Source organism: Oncorhynchus clarkii, chromosome 7, assembly GCF_045791955.1.
Source record: "Oncorhynchus clarkii lewisi isolate Uvic-CL-2024 chromosome 7, UVic_Ocla_1.0, whole genome shotgun sequence".
Taxonomy (NCBI): Eukaryota; Metazoa; Chordata; class Actinopteri; order Salmoniformes; family Salmonidae; genus Oncorhynchus; species Oncorhynchus clarkii.
Genome location: NC_092153.1, coordinates 31,867,377 through 31,869,926, shown reverse-complemented (window position 1 = coordinate 31,869,926; position 2,550 = coordinate 31,867,377). Strand labels below are relative to the sequence as shown.

At 47.0% G+C, this 2,550-nt stretch overlaps 1 protein-coding gene across 1 annotated transcript; it reads left to right on the top strand.

The window, feature by feature from the left end:
- Window positions 1–255: 255 nt before the first annotated feature.
- LOC139412584 (uncharacterized) lies at window positions 256–775 on the top strand. Its single transcript, XM_071159295.1, has 2 exons — window positions 256–321; window positions 407–775. Exons 1-2 carry the CDS (start codon window positions 256–258, stop codon window positions 773–775), a joined length of 435 nt encoding a protein of 144 aa, XP_071015396.1.
- The last annotated feature ends 1,775 nt before the right edge of the window (window positions 776–2,550 follow it).

The window sequence follows — 2,550 nt, the reverse complement described above, 5'->3', positions numbered from 1 at the left end:
CCTCCTCGAGTTTCTTTTGTGAAGAAGAAGGATGGTGGTTTACGCCCGTGCATTGACTATAGGGGTTTAAATCAGATTACAGTGAGGTATAGTTACCCTCTGCCTCTCATAGCCAGTGTGACCGAGTCATTGCATGGGGCGCGCTTCTTCACCAAATGGGATCTCAGGAGTGCTTACAACCTGGTGCGGATCTGGGAGGGGGATAAGTGGAAGACAGCATTTAGTACCACCTCTGGGCACTATGAGTACCTCATCATGCCGTACGGGTTGATGAATGCTCCATCTGTCTTCCAGTCCTTTGTAGACGAGATTCAGGGACCGGCACGGGCAGGGTGTAGTGGTGTATATAGACGACATTCTAATATACTCTGGTACATGTGCAGAGCATGTGTCTCTGGTGTGCAAGGTGCTTGGTCGACTGTCGGAGCATGACCTGTACGTTAAGGCTGAGAAATGTCTGTTCTTCCAACAGTCCGTCTGCTGTCTAGGGTACCGCCTGTCCGAGTCAGGGGTGGAGATGGAGAATGACCGCATTTCAGCCGTGCGTAATTGGCCGACTCCAACCACGGTAAAGGAGGTGCAGCTATTCTTAGGGTTTGCCAACTACTACCAGAGGTTTATCCGGTGCTTTCGTCAGGTAGCGGCTCCCATTACCTCTTTGCTGAAGGGGGGACCGGTGCGACTGCAGTGGTCAGTTGGGGCGAACAGAGCTTTTTGTCACCTGAAGCCTCTGTTTACCTCAGCTCCTACGTTGCTCATCCTGATCCCTCCTTAGCGTTCATAGTTTTGGAGGCAGTTCTGAACATGGCGTCAATGTAAACCGAGATTTGTGGATATAAATATGAATATTATCGAACAAAACATAAATGTATTGTGTAACATGTTATATGAGTGTCATCTGATGAAGATTTTCCAAAGGTTAGTGATTAATTTTATCTCTAATCCTGCTTTTGTGACTATCTTTGGCTGGAAAAAATGGCTGCGTTTTCCCTTTGATTTGGTGGTGGTCTAACATAAATATATGTTGTGTTTTCGCTGTAAAACATTTTAAAAATCGAGATGTTTATCTTTCATTTCAGGTATTGGACTTGTTAATTTGTGAATCTTTTTTAATTCCCTGCGCCACCTTTTCAGCTGAACGGGGGGGGGGGGGGGGGGGGGGGGTTGCCCCAAGGGGGGGGGTTGCCCCAACAGGATTTAACACCCCAGCCATTCTACAATCCAAGCTTGATGCTCTCAATCTCACACAAATTATCAATTATCCTACCGGATGCAACTTCAAATCCGTAAACACGGGCACCCTCATAGATGTCATCCTAACTATCTTGTCCTCCAAATACACCTCTGCTGTTTTCAATCAAGATCTCACTGCCTCATTGCCAAGAGATCACTGCCTCATTGCCTGCATCCGTAATGGGTCTGCGACCAAACGACCACCCCTCATCACTGTCAAACTTCTGCAAGCAAGCCTTTCTAATCGACCTGGCCGGGGTATCCTGGAATGACATTGACCTCATCGCGCCAGTAGATGATGCCTGGCTATTCTTTAAAAGTGCCTTCCTCACCATCTTAAATAAGCATGCCCCATTCAAAAAATGTAGAACTAGGAATAGATATAGTCCTTGGTTCACCCCAGACATGTCTGCCCTTGACCAGCACAAAAACATCCTGTGGCGTTCTACATTAGCATAGAAAGGCCCCTGTGATGTGCAACTTTTCAGGGAAGTTAGGAACAAATATACACAGGCAGTTAGGAAAGCTAAGGCAAAATTTTTCTAACAGAAATTTGCATCCTGTAGTACTAACTCAAAAAAGTGCAATCACCTCCTCCCAGCTGCCCACTGCTCTGGGGCTAGGAAACACTGTCACCACCGATAAATCCACTATAATTGAGAATTTCAATAAGCATTCATCTACGGCTGGCCATGCTTTCCACCTGGCTACCCCTACCCCGGTCATCTGCCTGGCACCCTCCACAGCAACCCGCCAAACCCCCCACCATTTCTCCTTTACCCAAATCCAGATAGCTGATGTTCTGAAAGAGCTGCAAAATCTTATCTGCCGAAATTGTTGCAACCCCTATTACTAGCCTGTTCAACCTCTCTTTTGTATCGTCTGAGATTCCCAAAGATTGGAAGGCTGCCGCAGTCATCCCCCTCTTCAAAGGGGGTGACACTCTAGACCCAAACTGCTACAGACCTATATCAATCCTAACCTGTCTTTCTAAGGTCTTCAAAAGCAAAGTTAACAAACAGATTACCGACCATTTTGAATCCCACCTTACCTTCTCCGCTATGCAATCTGGTTTCAGAGCTGGTCCTGGGTGCACCTCAGCCACGTTCAAGATCATAACCGCAATCAATAAGAGACATTACTGTGCAGCCGTCGTCATGGACCTGGCCAAGACATTCAACTCTGTCAATCACCACATTCTTATTGGCAGACTCGACAGCCTTGGTTTCTCAAATGATTGCCTCGCCTGGTTTACCAACTACTTCTCTGATAGAGTTCAGTGTGTCAAATCGGAGGGCCTGTTGTCCGGACCTCTGG